This window comes from Octopus bimaculoides, chromosome 6, assembly GCF_001194135.2.
Source record: "Octopus bimaculoides isolate UCB-OBI-ISO-001 chromosome 6, ASM119413v2, whole genome shotgun sequence".
Lineage (NCBI taxonomy): Eukaryota > Metazoa > Mollusca > Cephalopoda > Octopoda > Octopodidae > Octopus > Octopus bimaculoides.
Window position 1 is genome coordinate 9,862,973 of NC_068986.1, and position 19,864 is coordinate 9,882,836.

At 38.1% G+C, this 19,864-nt stretch overlaps 1 protein-coding gene across 1 annotated transcript in view; it reads left to right on the forward strand.

Moving 5' to 3' along the window:
- LOC106873543 (retinoid-inducible serine carboxypeptidase) overlaps nucleotides 1-19,864 on the forward strand; it is a 41,074-nt gene that overhangs the window by 1,469 nt on the left and 19,741 nt on the right. The window contains exons 2-6 of the mRNA XM_014920942.2: nucleotides 8,844-8,971; nucleotides 10,475-10,564; nucleotides 12,958-13,110; nucleotides 15,453-15,527; nucleotides 16,138-16,248. Of these exons, the coding sequence (XP_014776428.1) occupies nucleotides 8,844-8,971; nucleotides 10,475-10,564; nucleotides 12,958-13,110; nucleotides 15,453-15,527; nucleotides 16,138-16,248 (557 nt within the window). The remainder of the gene's footprint in view (nucleotides 1-8,843; nucleotides 8,972-10,474; nucleotides 10,565-12,957; nucleotides 13,111-15,452; nucleotides 15,528-16,137; nucleotides 16,249-19,864) is intronic.

Genomic DNA, 19,864 nt, shown 5'->3' on the forward strand with positions numbered 1-19,864 from the left:
TTATTATTATTATTTTTTTTTTGTTTTGTCAAAAACCCACGTTTTCGGATACGGAGATTCCAGAAAATTGCCAAAAATCGGAATTTTGAAACCCCCCCCACTTACTCTTCCTCCCCAATTTCTTCATATTTCACTTTTTTCCGTAACCCTAACCCTAAAACCCCAACCCTAATCCTAAATAAAACATGGGATTCCGTAACAAAAAAACAAAACAAAACAAACAAATTTTAAGTGGGGAAAGGGTTCCGTTAACATCTCCATGGGAGCCGCGAATTTTACAGCAAGAATAAATACATATTGGTTTATCTATAAATGACTTGGACTGTTTTGGTTCTGTGTTTTATCGCTATTTTTTACAAATGTTTGTTTATTTTATCATAAGTAAACAAAAGTTAATGTCGAACAAGGAAGGCTTGGATTTTGATAAAGATTTGTAGTGATTGATTTCATTTGAGTCTTATTAATAACATAATAGTCAGTTTACCAACCTGAACCGACTCATGATATAGTGGCGAAAGTAAAGAATATGCACACCACCCGTCTTCGGCGTAACAAAAACATTAACCCTAATCCTAGGGTGTGCGTTTTCTTTACCTTCGCCGATATAGTTTGTTCTGCAACGCTGATATAACCAAAGCAACCCTGGTCTAGCAATGCTACGGCAGCAGTGCCCAGCCAAACGAGAAGGCATGTCACCTCTTCTTAGATCCATTTCTCTTTGTCTCCCTCTTGTTAAGAATCACATTGTTCACTGAAATACGGGAACGGATTGCATGCGGTGCTGTGTCGTGTCTGGATATGTTACAGTCTGTTCATGGCCACACTCTATTCTTTGATGCAGTAGATTCTGATGAAAGCCACCATGGATGTGGTTAAGAAGGACTTGGTCAGAGCCCAACAGTTGCTGTTCCTCTACCCTTATCGTTGGCGGTGGCCATCTAGACACAATGTTTGAAGCTAATAAGGATAATGGTGTGGAAATAATTTGTGTAGGTTGACTAACCTTGGGTAGTTGCATGTAGTTGCATATTAGGGGTGGCTGTGTGGTAAGAAGTTTGCTTTCCCAACCACATGGTTTCGAGTTCAGTCCCACTGTGTAGTACCTTGGGAAAGTGTCTTCTACTATATAGCCTTGGGCCAACCAAAGACTTGTGATTGGATTTGGTAGAGGGAAACTGAAAGAAGCCTATTGTACAAATATATATATATATATCATCGTTTAACGTCCGCTTTCCATGCTAGCATGGGTTGGACGATTTGACTGAGGACTGGTGAAACCGGATGGCAACACCAGGCTCCAATCTAAATTTTCTGAGTTTCTACAGATGGATGCCCTTCCTAACGCCAACCACTCAGAGAGTGTAGTAGGTGCTTTTACGTGCCACCCACACAAGCCAGTCCAGGGGCACTGGTAACGATCTCATATATATATATATATATATGTCCAACCCATGCTAGCATGGAAAGCGGACGTTAAACGATATATATATAATTGAAAAAATTGGAGTGAACAAGAAGGAGTATGGTTGGACATTTATTTTTTTACTCACTACAATTGTATCCATGCAATGTAGTTCTCCAGATGCAGGTATTTGATTATGCAACTGTTTTCCTGCTTTATGAGATCTAGTTGCGTTCCCTCTAGCAATATGTAAATATTGTTTCTGTAAGTTTAAAATCCTTGGCTTCAAGACAGACAGAGGGGATGTTATGGAAGCAGAGGATTTTAAACTTACAGAGACAATATTTACATATTGCTAGAGGGAACACAACTAGATCTCATAATGCAGGGAAACAGTTGCATAATCAAATACCTGCATCTGGAGAATTATATTGCATGGAAACAATTGTAGTGAGTAAAAAAAATAAATGTCCAACTTCTTTGTTGACTCCAATGTTTTTGTAATTACCTATTCACACATAACACATGCCCAAACACAAACCTGGAAGTTCGTATAATACAACTTCTACTGGATAACACAGGGGGAAATCTGAAGGTGAACGAGCACTTTATACTGTACTCTACTACGTTCTTCGCTGACCACTAGACACATTTTTTTCTCTCCTTGTTTCTTTCTGTGTTCCTTTCTGTTGAAGAGCGTAGGCTCGAAACGTTAAAGACTTTCTCTATTCCTGAGCATTATACTAATACATCCATTTGTTGTTTACACCACCTGTCTTTGTCTGTTGTTTTTTCGTGAATTCTCCCTATATATATATATATATATATATATTAATTGAAGTGTATTGAGGTCTGGGGAATGAGGGGGCCATTTCATCACTCTCATCCCTCTTTCCTCAAACCAATCCATTGAGGCTCTGAATGTGTGGCATGGAGCATTGTTTTGTTGAAAGATTTCACTGTCTGGAATGTTATCATTGAAGATTTTAGCTAAGGAAGTTTGATAAACTTGATCTAACATGCTGGTGTAAGCATTGGAATTCATTCTGCCCTCACAAGTGAACAACATTCCTGGGCCTGAAGATGACATACGGCCCCAAATACTTCCTCTTCCAAATTTGACTGTTGGGACCACACATCCAGGACAATAGCCTTCCCAACTCTACAGCAAACCTAAACAGCTCCAAAGATCTGAGGAGAAAAATGAGATTTACTGATCATTTTTGGTATCCAATAAAAAATTTGTACAAGTTTAAGAATTTCAATTATTCCAAATAAAGTGGTGGAAATGAATGGTGAATAGATATTAGAAGGTGCAATGAGAACTGAACCTGAAACCATGTGGTTAGGAAGTAAACTTCTTAACCACATCTGCACCTTGGTTGGTTGGTTATATTTGATGTTCTTTTCTGTTGCTGGTAAAAAAAAGAGACAATGGGTTTTGGTACACTTTAGCAGATGTGATTGCATTTGGCCATATTCATAGAAAGTGAGGGGCCACAAGGTTTTGTGTTTGTCACTCATTGTTATTTACTGCTGTAAACTCAAAATACACCTTTGAGTCTGTATGTGTTTATGTATGTCACCAATGGCATTTATTCCACAAAGCAACCCTTTCTATCAGTTTTTGTGGGGAATCTTATAAAACTATCAGCTGAAAGTGAGAAAACACCATTATCTGTATTTGATAGGATAATATTTACATCTTGCCTCTCAGTTCTGTAGGGATAACAAGTTTGAAGAAAGCGGGGGCAGGAAGTTTTGAAAGCTCATGGGACGTGTCTCCTTAGAGTGTAATAAATACTGCAGGAATCTTATTCCATATAAGGAAATATGCGGGAAAAGTTATCTTCTTTGTCTTTTGTTGCAATTACGACCAACACATTCCATGTTGAAATTGTTCCATTCCTGTAACTGAACTTCTTATTGGCTATCATTGAGAAAATCAAAGCCAATGTATTCTTTTCTACTCTAGGCACAAGGCCAGACATTTTTGGGGAGGGGGATAGTTGATTAGAGCAACCCCTGTACATAACTGGTACTTAATTTATCGACCCCGAAAGGATGAAAGGCAAAGTTGAACTCAGTGAAATTTGAACTCAGAACATAAAGACAGACGAAATACCGTTAAGCATTTCGCCTGGCATGCCAATACATTGATGATGGGATCAATGTGAGAATGACATCCGAGAGACAACTTGTCCATCAAGTTGAAAGATTGGTGGCTTTTAAGCTTGTTTGTAATATTCAGGTGGCTTTCAGTTTTCATGTCAGCTAACTTTTTCTCAACTACAACTTTAATCTTTATGCTCTCCAACGCTGTTGACAGTTAACCAATTCATCAAGATATAAAATATCATGAAATTTATCCCAAACAGCCTACATTTGTTCAGTGTACTTATCAAGATCTGTAGTTATTGTTCATAGGGCTCTGACAGTTATTGGTTTGGCTACCACCTTTTTCAAACGATCGCAACTGCTTAAGCTCCCAAGCTAACCGGTCGTATCTTATCAACTTTTTCTTTCTTCTTTATCACATTCTCTTGTTGTCACCTAAACATGTTATATCTATGATTCAGCACTGTTTGATTTCTTTCTTGATTATCACCATATCTGCTTTCCTATTCTCTATCTCATTCTAACACTGAATCATAGATTCTCACAGGATCTTTCTATTATCTTTTTCAATAATGCTTCTGGGTTTATGTTTGAGTCACTTTCCTGCTTTGTCACTGACCATAATGCTAGGTTGCATATCCAACAGTGGGCAGTCACTGCAGTTGAAACAAATGTAGGTCCTGTAAAGATGCTGTAAATAACTCTTAAATAAAATTATGGATGTGAAAGATCTCCGTTCTCCTTATCAATAATATTAATATGCCAATTTGTTCTTTTTGTACATACCTGTTGTGTACATATCTGTCGTTTTTTTTTCAGGCATGTTTAACGTTCTTTCTACAAACTACAAACAAGACCCCTCCCTTCCTTTTTTACTTTTCATTCAAAAACTAATGCAAATTTCGAAGGGGGTATATCTATCAAAAGAGCCCAGAAAATTGGGTAATACCCCTAAAAAATGGGTGGGAGAGAAAAGTTGCCAACAGGTGGCTACACAAAATTCAACTCTATGCTTTAAAGAGTGTCCTCTACTTTTGTCTCCGACCGACCGAAGCCTTGTGAGTGAATTTGGTAGACAGAAACTGAAAGAAGCCTGTCATATATATATATATATATATATATACACATATATATGATGGGCTTGACAACCGATGTTAGTGTGTTTGCATCCCTGTAACTTAGCAGTTCGGCATAAGAGACTGAAAGAATAAGCACCAGGCTTACAGGGAATAAGTTCAGGGGTTGATTTCTTTGATTAAAGGGCGGTGCTCCAGCATGGCCACCATCAAATTACTGAAAGAAGTAAAAGAATACCAGAACATTCCGTACCCCTCAACCAAGAAGGTTCTTTGAATATGTATTTTAAGGCTAAATAGTAATTCTGTTTATATTTGCATAACAGATATTTTGGTTGGATTATATAGTTATTGGTTCTACATTTCTTTCTATATTCTGTGTCACAATATAGAAACATTTCTCATGGCACCAGCACACAATTTACAGATGCTTACATTTTTTAATGTTTTCCGTGAAGTTTTTCACGGGTCCAGCTAGTCATTATTATTACTATATACATATATATACCAGTGTCGGTCATTGCCAGTGCTGTCTGACTGGCTCCAGTACCGGTGGTACGTAAAAGGCACCATTCAAGCATGGTCGATGCCAGAGTCACCTGACTGACTCCTGTGCCGGTGACATGTAAAAAGCACCCACTACACTCTCGGAGTGGTTGGCGTTAGGAAGAGCGTCCAGCTGTAGAAACTTTGCCAGATTGGATTGGAGCCTGGTGCAGCCTTCTGGCTCACCAGTCCTCAGTCAAACCGTCCAACCCATGCCAGCATGGAAGGCGGACATTAAACGACGACATGTGTGTGTAAAGTATATACAGTATACAATAAAACAAAGAAGGAAAGTATACATAGTATGCAACAGTAAAGAGAAGGAATAAGAAGAAAGACTCTAAGAATAATTGGGGAACCCCACCATTCAAGATCTCTCTAAACATGGTCAAGTGCCTTTTTGAATTCTTTTTCTCCAACTTAGAGAGTGGTATCATACACTGAGAAGCATGGCAACATGGCTGGGATAATCTACTGGACACATTGCAACAAGTATGCACTTGACAAAACAGATTTATTATTAATGATAAACATTCAGTCCAACGTTGACCTATTTTGAGGACTGTGTTTTGTTTCACCTTCCACATTTAGTGGAGGTGAACTCTAAGTCAAGATTCCTACAACTATTAACAGTAGTAGCATCCATACCTCCTAAAGAACACTTTGTTCATTCAGTTTGTAGAGTCTGTCGGTATCACTTAGAAACGGCGAAGGGTGAAGGACCCTGATGAAACTGCACCGACCATGATGCTAGGTTGCATATTCAACTGTGTGCAGTTGCTGCAGTTGAAACACATGTAGGTCTCATAAGGATGCTGTAAGTAACTGCTAAATAAAATAATGGATGTGGAAGATCTCTGTTCTCCTTACCATTATTAATACTATTGCTTACTCTTTGGAAACTATGCAGTCTTGAACAGGACACTCAGATTTACCCAGCGAGAAAAGTTACCAGAGCCTAGTGACTTATTGTTAGCGAAGGTACAACTTAAGGACCATTGTGGTTAGTTGGCAGCTGAAACCAACTTCAGAGAAAACATGGTAACTGACAAGATAATATATCCCTTTAAACATTTAAACACAGTCTTGGATATATATATATATATATATATATATATATACATACTGGGTGCAATGGGTAAATTGTTGTGATTTTATATTTTTAATGTTATGCATGCACATTGTTTATTTTTGATTTTGTCAACTTCACAGCACGGTAGGGTCAGTTGGGCACCGTTTTTGAGAAAACAGCACCATGACACAATTCATTCTGCCAGAAGTTTGGAACTGACATACTATACTGTTTGGCATTCATGCCAGAAGCTCCAACATGAACATTTCAGAGTGTTTGGGTATTAATATGAGGACATGTAACAAGAGTGATAAAAATCAAGCATCCAGTCAACATCATGGTGTTTGGAGTGATCACTAGTGATGGCGATGTTATACTTCCGTTCTTCTTTCAATATGGCCTCAGACTCAACATGGGGTCCTACATCAAGTGCCTGGAGGAGGTAGTGCTACCCTGGGTCAAGAGGGTGGCTGCTAGCAATAGGACTCTGCACCATGCCAGACAAACAGGAGAACCCAGTCATGGCTGTCAGACATTTCTGCGACCACATCACCCCTAACATCTGGCAACTTAACTCTCCAGACTGCAACTCCCTTGACTGTTATGTGTGGGGTGCAGTTGAGTGAGAGACTAACAAAACTCCTTGTAATACCAAAGATCAACTGAAGGCAAGGATTATTATTATTATTATTATTATTATTATTAGTAGTAGTAGTAGTAGTAGTAGGGCAGCAAGCTGGTAGAATTGTTAGTACATTGGACGAAATGGTTAGCAGTATTCTGCCCAGCGCTCCATTCTGAGTTCAAATTCCGCTGAGGTCAACTTTGCCTTTCATCCTTTCGGGGTCAATGAAGTAAGTACCACTTAGTCAATTACATCGATTCCAGTACCTATCTCCCTTCCCCTAAATTTCAGGCCTTGTGCCTATTGTAGGTGGTGGTGGTGAGCTGGCAGAATCCTTACTGTACTGGACAAAAGGCTTAGCATTTCTTCTGGCTTTATGTTTGGGGTTCAAATGCTGTCGATGTCAACTTAGCCTTCCATCCTTTCAGGGTCTATAAAATAAAGTATCCGTTAAGCACTAGGGTCGATATATCGGCTAATCCCCCCTAATTGCCTCTAATTGTCAGGCCTTGTGCCCACAGTAGAAAGGATTATCATTATTGTGCTGCACAGACAAATCAGACTGTTCACCAATAACAGCCATGGAACCACCAGTGCCATCACATTTCATGACAGGATGTCTCGTTTGTGCTCCATAGAAATATTTTGAACAGCATAGAATATACCGTGCACATTACCAAAACTGCTTCTGGTGGGTTGCATCTGACCTGTTTTAAAATATCCGGTTTGATTTACCCAACAAATGTCAAAAGTGGTTACTTGCTCTGCTAGAAATAACATTCTAATCTCCCACCAATTCCACCTCATTCTAAACACCAATTGAATTAGTCACAGCTTCCATCATACATCTGCTAAATCAAGGCTGACCTGGGATATCACCACCACATCAATATCCAGTTCAATTTCTGTGTCATTGACCTCATTAGATTTCTTTTGTCATCATTAGAAATATGAGAATTGTATTTTTGTCAGTTTTTCCCATCCCAACTTAAATTTAGGACATCACATTCGTATTACATTACAATTAGGGTTATTTGTTTATATAAAGCTTTTACTTTACGTCAACTGAAGGCCTGTTTCAGCTAATCAAAACTGCTCGACTGGTTATTACGAACATTTACTGTGTGATTCAATAATCTATTTGATTAAATGATTGTTATTGATCAGAAGAAATTCAACACTGGTATTACATTGTGTTTCTCTAGAGAACAAAATTGTTTACATCACTTCAAGTGACCTACATATCGGGAATTAACTTAACAAATAATCTTGGAACGTCTACACAGACTGGCTCCATATTCATATCACATCTGCTTCATCATGTAATAAAACCATAATTAAATAAATACTAATACCAACCCTTAAATGTGTGTGTGTGTGTGTGTGTGTGTGTGTGTGTGTGTGTGTGTGTGTGTGTGTGTGTGTGTGTGTGTGTGTGTGTTCGATGAAATATTCTTAAACCCATAATGTGATTTTCTTGACTGTAGTTAACAACTTAATTCCTCTGTTCTCATGAGGTGCTGTGAGCCTTCGATTATTTTAATTTAAATTGTGTAAATTTACTTTATATAGTTCATATCATCAACACCATCATTCATTTTATGTCTGTTTTCCATGTTGGCATGGGTTGGATGGTTTGCCACAAGTAAATTATCATCCAAAGTTATTTCACTCCTAATTTGTCTGAGGATCATGTTTTCCTTGCACATTTAATTCTTGGCTTGGTTTCTATGGCTGAATGCCCTTCTTTCTATCATCAGCAACCACTTTCCAGAGTGTGCAGGGTTCAATTTATCATGACACCAACATTAGTGAGGTTGCCTTGTATTTTGTAAAGCTAAACATTCCACATTACTCAATAATGTTTGTTTGTTTGTTCAAAGAGAACATTTGATATAATTTCACAAGTTAATTAAAAACGTTAATTTAAATAATTACATATGTTAATATATTCTGTAATTTCTGTTAATTTGTTTTCTGAATTTGATTGATTTTGTTTGCCAGTGTTTGATAAGTTCCGAAACAATACTGAATGGTGGGGTTACGTGAATGTCCGTCCTCAAGCCTATATGTTCTACTGGATGTATGAACATGTTGAACCTGAGAACAGACCCCTTATTCTATGGTTGCAGGTGAGTTTCACAACTTTCTATGGCTTTTTTTTTATTGTTTAACATGTTTTCCTTGTTGATTTACTCTGTTCCTCTGTCACCACATCGGCAACCCCCACCACCACCTGTTGTCAAGTGACAAACATGCACACACACATCTGATAGGCTTCCACACAGTTTCTGGTTACCAAATTCACATTGGTCAGCCCAGGGCTATTGTGGAAGCCGACACTTGCCTCAGGTGCTGCACAGTGGAACTGAACCCAGAACCATGTGGTTGGAAAACAAGGTCCGTCGCCACATGGCCATTCATGCTCCTAACAAATTTTTTTTTGCTCTTTTACTCTTTTTAGTCATTTGACTGCAGCCATGCTGGAGCACTGCCTTTAGTTGAACAAATCAACCCCAGAACTTATTCTTTGTAAGCCTAGCACTTATTCTATTGTTCACTTTTGCTGAACTGCTAAGTTACGGGGATGTAAACACACCGACATCAGTTGTCAAGTGATGGTTGGGGGGGACAAATACAGACACACAAATACTATGTTGAAAAGTAGGCATGTGATCCACAGAGGACCAGCTTCATTTTGATGTATGATACATGTTCCTGTGTTGCTAATTATACCTGTCCTAAACAAAATGGCATTACTTTTTGACTCACCCTCTCGTTGTTTCTAATACCTATTTCTATTACAACCATGGAGTCAAAAAAGACAAAGAACAACTGGTCCAAGGGCTCCTTCAGCCTCCTCATCATCATCATTAAGCGTCCATATTCCATACTGGCATGGATTGGACATTCCCAAAACATTCTACTGGAATGTTGACCATAAGTAGTAAATCCAAAGGAACTGTCACATTCTGAGCAAGATCCCTTTGGTCTCTTCATCTCTGTGCTATGGCAGAAATCGGCTGGACAATGGAAAGAATGATGTCTGGGCCATCACACTGGACACCATATGGCTCCTCACTGCATGGTAGTGTGCTTGGTGTGGCATATCTCAGCCTGGAGTATATCTGTAGATGTGCCATGTTGAAAGCTGAATGTGTGATAAGAAGATTGCATTTGGTATGGAAATGTCTTCAGTGGTGAAATCAAAGAATGGATCAGTGAGCTGGCAGAATCATTCGAACATTGGATGAAATGCCAAAGGACATTTTTCTCTGACTTTTTTTCATATTCTGAGTTCCACTTCTGATGAGGTTTATCCTGCTTTTCACCCCTCCAGGGTCAATAAAAACAAAGTGCCATTCAAAGTGCTGGGGTTGATGGAATTCACTAACCTCTTCATCTCAAAATTACTGGCCTTGGGCCCTAAATCAGAAACTACTACTGAGTGAGAGAGCAGCTCATGCCATCAGAGTGACACTGGGGTACAAATATACAAAGCCCAATTTACCCTTCGTGATTACCCGTCTGATAAGGGTACACCAGGGACATGCATTATAACCACGTGTGTGACATGCTGACCTCATATCAAGATAAACAATGCACAGCCTTATTCTTCTTATTCTTATTTCAAGGGAGGTCCTGGCGCTTCTTCAGTGGGATTTGGTAATTTCATGGAAATTGGTCCTTTAGACATAAATCTCCAACATCGCAAATATACTTGGGTAAGTTTGTTTATTCTCTTTGAAGTAATTTAATTTTACATATCCAAGCATTTCTTCTCTCATTTCAGTTCTCTTAACCCTTTTGATACCAACCCAGCTGGAACTGGCTCTGGCTCTGAGTACAAATGTCTTGTTCCCATAAGTTTTGAATTAAAATCTTCCACCAAACCTTAGTCACAATTTATGTTCCTAACACTAGCTTAATTATAAGTAAGTTATTTTACTAAATTCTTTGTTATATTTAAAGTAACTGAAAGAAACACAGAGCATCTCAAAATAAATACAATAATGAAAGGGTTAAATACTTGATTAATTTGTACTGCATCTAATGATATAAAGTGTATCTGTACTGTATCTAGTAACAAATGAGGTGAGAATAAAACTGGAACATGTCAGAAGTAGAAGTAGCCTTCCTTGTTGGAAACAGAAATGATATTGGTGGCAATTGATGGATTTTTGAATTTTTCTCTCTGTATTTTTCATATTTATTTTTTATTACTTGTAAAGAATAAAACGTTTTGAATGGTACAGCAATGCACTATAATACAAAAAATGGACTATATACCTGTTGTAATCTAGTTATCTATAGTCCGATGATATTTTGGAATACAATTCCTTCTTCAGATATTCTTAGATGGAGTCTCTGCTATAAACTGTTTTCCAATGGCTTTTCTTTTTTTTCAGAAAACAGGTATATAGTCCTTTTTTTTTTTTGTATTATAGTGCATTGTTGTACCATTCAAAACTTTTTATTCTTTACAAACAATACACAATGCTTCAAGTGAACTACAATACTCTCCTTTTTATTACTTATTTTTAATATTTCATGTATTAAATATCAATTGTGATTTTTGGCTTCTGACACCAATTCAGATTTTAAATAAACATTATATTTTAGTAAATCAGAATTATGTTTTCTAGGCTTAACCCTACCACCAAGCCCTTGCGTACCTTTGCATCACTTTAAAACAGGAGGTTTGTATCAACGGACCAGGGGCAGTTTCTGGTGGGTTGATATTTTAAGGGCTCAGTCTTTTGTTAGCATATTTCTGGGGCAGTTTTGGGTGGGTTGATACCCAAAGGGTTAATATTGAGTGGATTGGTTGCCAGGATGTTGCACTTACAATAAGTGGCTTCAAGTCCCTGACTGGGGGTTGCTTCTGCTCGCTCAGCAGTAAATGAGTAACCCAGCAACTGACTGGGGACCTGATTGGTGGGTGGTGGTGATGGTGGGGGACTTTTGTAATCTTGGTCACTTACAGACCCATGGAAATTGGGCAGATGACCCTGTAATGCCTTGAACTTGAGATATTCTTTTCTACTCTAGGCACAAGGCACGAAAATTTTTTGGGGAGTGGGGAGGGCAGTCAATTAGATCGACCCAGTACGCAACTGGTACTTAATTTATTGACCCTGAAAGGATGAAAGGCATAGTTGACTTCAGCGGAATTTGAACTCAGAACATAAAGAGATGAAATACTGCTAAGCATTTCGCCTGGTATGCTAACGTTTCTGCCAGCTCACCACCTTGACTTGAGATAATATTTATTTCTTTATTGCCCACAAGGGGCTAAACATAGAGGGGACAAACAAGGACAGACAAAGGGATTAAGTCGATTATATCAACTCCAGTGTGAAACTGGTACTTATTTAATTGACCCCGAAAGGATGAAAGGCAAAGTCAATCTTGGCGGAATTTGAACTCAGAACGTAGTGGCAGACGAAATACCGCTAAGCATTTCATAATGAAAAAGTTATTTCAGTAAAGTCTTTTCTCTCAGCCAAAAACCATACCATCATATCTGTCAATGGTGTATATACTTAAGGCAGCGAGCTGGCAGAATCGTTAGCATGCCGGGCAAAATACTTAGTGGTATTTCGTCTGTCTTTATATTCTGAGTTCAAATTCTGCCCAGGTCAACTTTGCCTTTCATCCTTTCGGGGGTCGATAAATTAAATACCAGTTGTGTACTGGGCTTGATCTAATCGACTGGACCCCTCCCCCAAAATTTAGGGCCTTGTGCCTAGAGTAGAAAAGAATGTTGTATATACATTTGGTATGATAAACAGATGGCTATTTTAACCCTTTAATGTTTAAAGCAGCCATTTCTAGCCCAAGTATTCTACATGTTTCATGTTGGAACCATCCAGATCCGACCTCTCACACCTACCCTACAATGTTATTCTAAAAATTAACAATTACATCATTGAAATCTCAGAACTATGAGATAACACATAATTAACTCAAGACAACATGAATAAATAAGGATTACATTTGGCCAAGTAGTCTGAATGCTAAAGGGTTAAAGGGTCAAAGTTATTTTAATTGTATCCACTGAGTTTTTAACAAGAATTATATGTATTTTTGTTGTTTGTTTGTTTGTTTTTGTCAGCTGACAGAGGCCAGTCTTTTGTTTATTGATAATCCAGTTGGTTCCGGCTTCAGTTACGTCACTTCAGACTCCGCTCTGGCCAAAGATGTCCAAACCATTGCCCATGATTTGATCACAACATTAAAAACTGTTTTGAAAAAGGCTTTGTTTCAGGTATGTTTTTTTTTTTAAATCTTTTATCTTTTACTTGTTTCAGTCATTTGACTGTGGCCATCCTGGGACACCACCTTAAAATAGTTTAGCTTAATAAATTGACCTGAGTACTTTTTTAAGCCTGGTATTTGTTCTATCGGTCTCTTTTGCTGAACTGCTAAGTTATGGGGATGTAAACACACCAACACTGGTTGTCAAGCAGTGAGGGTGGGGAACAGACAGACAGACACACACACACACATACACATGACAGGCTTCTTTTAGTTTCTGTTTACTAAATCCACTCACAAAGCTTTGGTTAGCCCAGGGCTATAGAAGAAGACATTTGCCCAAGATGCCACGCAGTGGGACTGAACCCAGAACCATGTGGTTGGGAAGCAAATTCATATTCTAGTTTCTCTTTCTACTGTGTGGGACCATAGAAGTGTGTGTGTGTGTGCATTAGTGAGGAAACCTGAAACCCAAATAATGTTTTTTCCGTATCAAAGGTGCTGGCATGGCCGTGTAATAAAGAATTTCTTTTTACAACTATTTAGTTTTAGGTTCAGTCCCACTGCATGGCACCTTGGGCAAGTGTCTTCTACTATAGCCCTTGGCCAACCAATTCCATGTGGGTGGATTTGCTAGATGTAAACTATAACAAAAAATGTGTGTGTGTGTGTGTGTGTGTCTCCCTGTCTCGACAGTTCTATACTGATTGTAAACACTCACAGCTCATTCAAAAACAGTGAAATTTGTTTATAATCTTCTGTGAAAAATTGTCCAGCCATTGAGTTGTTTGTATTTGAAGAACAATGGGAAGATCTTACCTTAGTAGGAAATAGATGATGGGTTGGTGACAAGAAGAGTGTCCAGCCATAGAAGAATCTACCTCGAAAGGTTTTGTCTGATCAATACAAGCAAGGAAAAAGTGGACTTTAAAAAATGATGAGGATGTGGATTCTACAGCATTTTGCAAGCAAAACTATGAAATTCATAAAATCTGAAAGTCAGGCTAATCGTTATTTAACATCTGTGTTCCTTGCTGGCATCGGTTGGACTGTGCCAAGCAAAACTGTAACTGAGGTAACCTCATGCAGGCCCCATTATCTTTCTATGAATGTTCTTAAAAGAAAACTTAAAAAAACCCTGTTCTTGATATCATTAAGCTGCATACATTCCCATTTGGAAAAATCAGGACATGGATTCAGTCCACTACATCACCACACTAATCATAAACTTCACAGAAAAGAACACACGACAGCTTAAAAATTCCACAAAATAAAAGAAACTCACACACACCATTCTAAATCCCCTCTAGATTAGCAAAGCTTTTAACTTAATTCCCTTCTCTCTATTTTTAAATGCTCCCCGACTCCTTTTTTGAGAAACAACATTAAGTAAACAGTTTGTTCAATCACCATGGTGATATTGTGTGCAAAAAGAACACATTCCAAATTTTGCAATTTCTTGAACGAAGTATCAGAAGGAACTGTACTCTCTCACACTTTCTTTGATTGAAACCTTCACAAACTTCCCACACCTGTACTATTTGGTGCCATAAACAACTTCAAACTTCACAACCCTTGCCAAACTCTAGAGACCCATCCACAGTACCCAAAATCTGAACTACAACTGTACCCTAAAACTCAGCCTTGGCATGAACTGTCTCCCTAATTCCATGCATTGTGCTGTGGTGCACTCAGCCAACAATAAGTGCAGCAACTGTTGCAATCTGACCAGGTCCACTTTCACTGCTTTCTCTGTCCTCACCACCAGAGTCTCCATTTCGTTCTGAAATAAACTGGACAATAGAGAGAGTGCAACATGTCTGGATGGTCACTGGTCACTCCGTCCTTTTATGCAAATCATGAAAGGTGTTTCAGGGTGTGTAATATGCTCTTTAGTTGGGTGGAAACATGGACTAGCTTCAACTCTACTTCTGCAGGTTGTACCGGTTCTTTTGGTTTAATACCTGCAGACCATGGGGCAAATTCCATTAAGAGTTAATTTGGGACAAACAACAATTGCCATCATCATTATACAACATACAGTGCTTTTTTTTTTAGATGTTAATGTATGATGACTTAAAGCAGTTTTGGCTGCTATATTTAGCAGGCTGAGTGACAGCTTAAAGATTTCTTGTTTTGCTCATTGTAGTAGTAGTAGTAGTAGTATTAGTAGTAAAAGTGGTAGTAATAGTTATCTTCTGTTGAATTATTTTTCATTCTGAGTGAAACATTAGCCCTACATTCTTATTTCTCACGAGAAAGGCATGAACACCATAACATCTCATTTTTATTGCCTCTTATAATTATTTCCTTTTTTTTTCCTTTCTTTTTATTATTTTCTGTTCCTTCTAGAAAGTTCCATTGTATATCTTTTCTGAGTCTTACGGTGGCAAAATGGCTTCAGTGTTCAGCTTGCGTCTCTGGCAAGTAAGTTCTTACCATTTTGTTTCCCCATTTTGATTATATTTTATTGGAAATACAATTTTTAAACATTATTTTACAGAAATTTACAGGGGAATCGTGCAAAGTGGTCCCTGCAGGTAAAATGGTGAATATGTTGTCTTGAAGAATGGCTCTAGAGTGCTACCAGAAAAGCCATTCCACCTCACTTTCTTTCTTCTCTTACTTACCTTCTCTCTCTCTCTCTCTCTCTCTCTCTCTCTCTCCTATCTTTTATGTTTTTTTTAAAATCTTTTTTGATACCCCCTGTTTTATCTGTTTTCCTTCATTTTTCTCTTTTCTTTCTTTTATTCTCCCCATTACTTTCTTCTACCAGTTTCTTTCTTATTTGTTTTCCTTCTCCCCCCCCCTTTAGTTAAAAACTCATTATCTCTAAAAACCTCTACTTACAGATGGTGATTGTTGTATTTAACAAATAACACCATGTTTTATCAAGCTGTACCTACTTGAGCTCTTTCTACTTGACCTCTTTCTAACCCACCTATCTTTACTCAACCCCTTTCTAACATAAACCTGTTTTACATGGGATTGTCTTTGCTCAACCCCTTTCTAATGTAACCCTTTTTTTTAATGTCAGGCTATCCAAAATGGGCAATTGAAATGTAACTTTCGTGGACTGGCCATGGGAGACTCCTGGATAGATCCATCAAAGATTGTGTCAAGTTGGGCGCCGTTCCTTTACACTATGGTAAGTATTTTTATGGTGATCTATTCTATCCTCATCAATGAACAGCACAGCAAGTTAAAAACATCAAATAAAATATAAATGAAAATGTTACAATTATTAGTATTATTATCATTATTATATCACAGGTTTTGTTGGGGCTCCTGGCATCTTGCATGCATAGCGGGCTTACTACCTGCTGCCTATGGTACCATGCTATCCGTTCTTTTCAGCTATGTATTACTTTCTGGATTATTCTGGCCATGCCAAGGAGGCAAACCTTTTGTAACAGTTCTACTGGGCACTCTATTCCAATTTCCTATTTATTCCTTTTGATGCCTTCTGATACTGTCCCCAAGGACCCAACAATAATTGGCACTATCTTCACCGTCTTCATTCTCCATAGCTGTGCTGTTTCATACTTAAGCGGGTTGTATCAATCTATCTTTTCATCTTCCTTCTTGACTATTATTATTATTTACTTTTAGTCTGCATGTCTTGTTACAATCACTTGCCAAGACACACCCAGCATCCTAGAGCAAGTGAAGGATAAGAGATGGTATAGTATGACTGAAAACTTGGAGTGGAGAAGTGGTGGGGGCAACAGCGAAATATCTCCTTGTAAAATGACACAGACATTTGAATTGTTAGGGGTTTTTCTAAGGAATGTGGGCAGTATTTGTCAGCACAATCCTTTGGATTTCTCTGAGAGATGGTTCTCTTGGGATATTATCTAGATGCTTCTGACATTCCTATCTTATCATACCTAAGGCACCCACAATAACAGTTCTCGCTTTAAGATGCCACATCTTTTGTATTTCAATTTTCATTATTATTATTATCATTATTATTGAGTGAGAGAGCAGTGCATGCCATCAAAATGACATACAAAGCCCAATAAACCCATCATGACTACCTGTCTGATAAGGGTACACCAGGCAAATGCATCACAACCATATGTGCGTGACATGGTGATATCATATCAAGATAAACAGCACATGACTTTGCAGGTGGGTCCAGATAGAATCTTCTTCTTCTCCTCCTCTTCTTCTTGTGGTGGTGGTGAGTTGGTAGAACCATTAGCTTTTGGAGCAAAATGCTTAGTGGCATTTTCTCTGTTTTTACTTTCTGAGGTCAACTTCATTCTTTCAGCGTTGATAAAATAAGTACCAGCTGGAGACTGGGGTCGATGTAATCAACTTAGCCCCTCCCCACAAATTTTGTGCCTACAGCAGAAAGGATTATATTTAAGGCAGCAAGCTGGCAGAGTCATTAGCATGCTGGCAAAATGCTTAGCGACTTTTCTTTCGCCTTTATGTTCTGGGTTCAAATTCTGCCGAGGTTGACTTCGCCTTTCATCCTTTCAGAGTTGATAAAATTAAGTACCAGTTGAGTACTGGGGTCGATGTAATTGACTTACTCCCACCTCTGAAATTGCTGGCCTTGTGTCAAAATTCGAAACCAGTGTTGTTATTATTATAGATATAAATTCATCACCATTTAAAGTCTGTCTCCCATGTTAAAAGGAACATTGGAAATTATAAATATCTTCTTAACAATCTTTCTGTTCTCGATGTTTTCTGACGGAAATGAATGTGAATAGTCTGATCACTATTGTTTTTGCCATCAGAGAATGTCCTCTCATCACTTTAGACAATGGGCAATTCAGTGGTGTAGAGGATTCCATGACACTAATGTTTCAAGTGTATTGTGTGTCTCCTCAGTAAAAGCTACCCTCAACTGATGAATCTAACAAAGGTGCAGGCTCTTTGCTTCCCAACCACATGGTTCCAGGTTCAGTTCCACTGTGTGACACCTTGGCCAAATGTCTTTTACTATAGTCTTAGGCTCTAAAGCCTTGTGAGTAGATTTAGTAAATGGAAACTAAAAGAAGCCCATTGTGTGTGTGTGTCTTTGTGTTTGTCCCCCCCCACCACCACTTGACAACCAGTGTTGGTATGTTTACTTCTCCGTAACTTAGCAGTTTGGCAAAAAACAAAACTGATAGAATGAGTAGCAGGTACTGGAGTTGATTCATTTGACTAAAAATTCTTCAAGGTGGTGCCCCAGCAATGCCACAGTCTAGTGATTGAAACAAATGAAAGATAAAAAAACAATAATTCATGTGGTGCCTCTGTGAATAAATATTTTTTGTTTTGTCCAATAATTATCTTTCGTTAATTCCCAACCTTATCGTTTTGCTGCCAGCCTTTAGTAAACCAAGACAATGATGTCACAAACATCAGGAGGTGAGTTCAGTGGTCTTTATTGGATTGAGTACTTGCAAAGGATCTGCCAAGCTTTTCCAGAAAATTTGCTGCAGACATTTTTGCCAGGAGTAAATTTGCCATAAGAAATTGTAAGAAATTTCACTGCATACGAAAATTCAGCATAAGAAAAATTCCCCATATGGCCAGTGGCAAAGCATATGATATCAGCATTTAAAAAAAAAAATACAAACAACGATTTAAAGGGTTTATAAAAGGGTTAAATAGGAAAGTCTTTATTCAACATCAAACCTTAAAAAAAAAAACGTGATCAGGTCATTTAAAATATGACAATTCCTAGTAGGGATGTGCTGCCTAAGTAGGCAAGGTCGGTAGTGCCTACCCTGAATAAAATAGATTAATAGCAACATTTATCTTTTATGGCAAAATATGCTCCTAATTCAATTAAATTATGAAGCTTACTCTGATTACTATGTATAAAATGCATAATATCTTATTTTTTTTGTAGATTAGGTAGGCATAATTCGCCCCTGCTTCTCAATCTCACTATTAAAGCTACATATAATATTGCCGTAGTACACGTGCTGTGTACATTCCTACAACAACGTTTTCTTTACGCATTATAAAGGCAGAGGTAAATCTGCCTCCAACTCAGTCGTGCGCCTGTGTTTCGCTTATTTTTTGTGTGTTTTACTAAATAAATGTCACCAACTGCCTACCCTGAGTAATTACTGATGGCACATGCCTGATTCCTAGTCAGGCTGCTCCAATAATATACTTTTTGCTGTGGATCATTTCAAAGCATTTCTCTCTGAAGTGCTGCATTAATGTCGCTAAACTTCTTCTTCATCTTTGCTGCATCTCTTCAAACTTAATCACACTTTTTTCTTTTTTGCTAAACATTTTCAGAAAACAGCAAATCTTTTTTTTTCTTTTTTTAAAAATTTATTGGTAAATTTTCTTACAACAAAAATATTTCTTACTAGCAGAAATACCAGGCTTTGCCCGGGTTAAAGAGAATAATGAAATCTAAAAACGCCGTCTAGACTATGCAACCCTCAACTGTTAGTAGCTACGATACCATATTTCTACATTAATAACTCTCCAATCCATGCCAGCATGGAACATAGACATTAAGTGGAATGCCAGTCTCTCATCTAGGAGGGCCTTGAAATCAATGTTACCAACTGGGGACTATGTGTGTCGTAGTGATAATAAAAAGACCCAAAGGAGGTCTGCAACGAAATAATTTTACTCAACACTTTGCAAGTGAATCAGTGGAGGCAAAGATGCGTCTCATTTACTTGACAATTTATGCACCACATTGCAGAAATCACAATGTAAGTATATCTGAAAGGGTAGTCTTACACTGTTGTACCATTGAATTACAAATAATGCTCATCTGTTATGTT